Source organism: Pteropus vampyrus, unplaced genomic scaffold (assembly GCF_000151845.1).
Source record: "Pteropus vampyrus isolate Shadow unplaced genomic scaffold, Pvam_2.0 Scaffold1309, whole genome shotgun sequence".
NCBI lineage: Eukaryota > Metazoa > Chordata > Mammalia > Chiroptera > Pteropodidae > Pteropus > Pteropus vampyrus.
The window spans coordinates 746-1073 of NW_011890090.1; the positions used below are offsets into that span (position 1 = coordinate 746).

The 328-nt window shown below is 64.9% G+C and overlaps 1 protein-coding gene across 1 annotated transcript in view; it reads left to right on the forward strand.

The window, feature by feature from the left end:
* The first annotated feature begins 208 nt into the window (after positions 1-208).
* LOC105310162 (troponin T, cardiac muscle-like) overlaps positions 209-328 on the forward strand; it is a 9403-nt gene continuing 9283 nt past the window's right edge. The window contains exon 1 of the mRNA XM_023526600.1: positions 209-319. Coding sequence (XP_023382368.1) covers positions 281-319 — 39 coding nt within the window. The 5' untranslated portion in view covers positions 209-280. The remainder of the gene's footprint in view (positions 320-328) is intronic.

The following is a 328-nucleotide window of genomic DNA, read 5'->3' on the forward strand; positions in this document are numbered from 1 at the left end:
CCCCTGACAGTGTCCCGCCCACTGCCCTGTGCTGGACAGACCCTGGGAGGGTGGCCGCCAGCCGATCCAACACTTACCTCCCGGGGCTGTGCGTGTGTGAGTGCGTGGGTGCGCGTGTGTGTGCGTGCAAGTGCGTGTGTGTGCAGGGTGTGCACGCACACTGCTCACGTGCCCCGCTGGCCCTGCAGGGAGCAGGAAGGTAAGCACACAACGGCGAACTCGCTCGGGGGACAGACAGCCTGGTTCGACACTGACCTCCCTCCCTCTTGTCTCTTCTCTCATGGCCGTGACCTCTTCGGAGCAGAGGGAACCGTGGAAGGTACGGAGC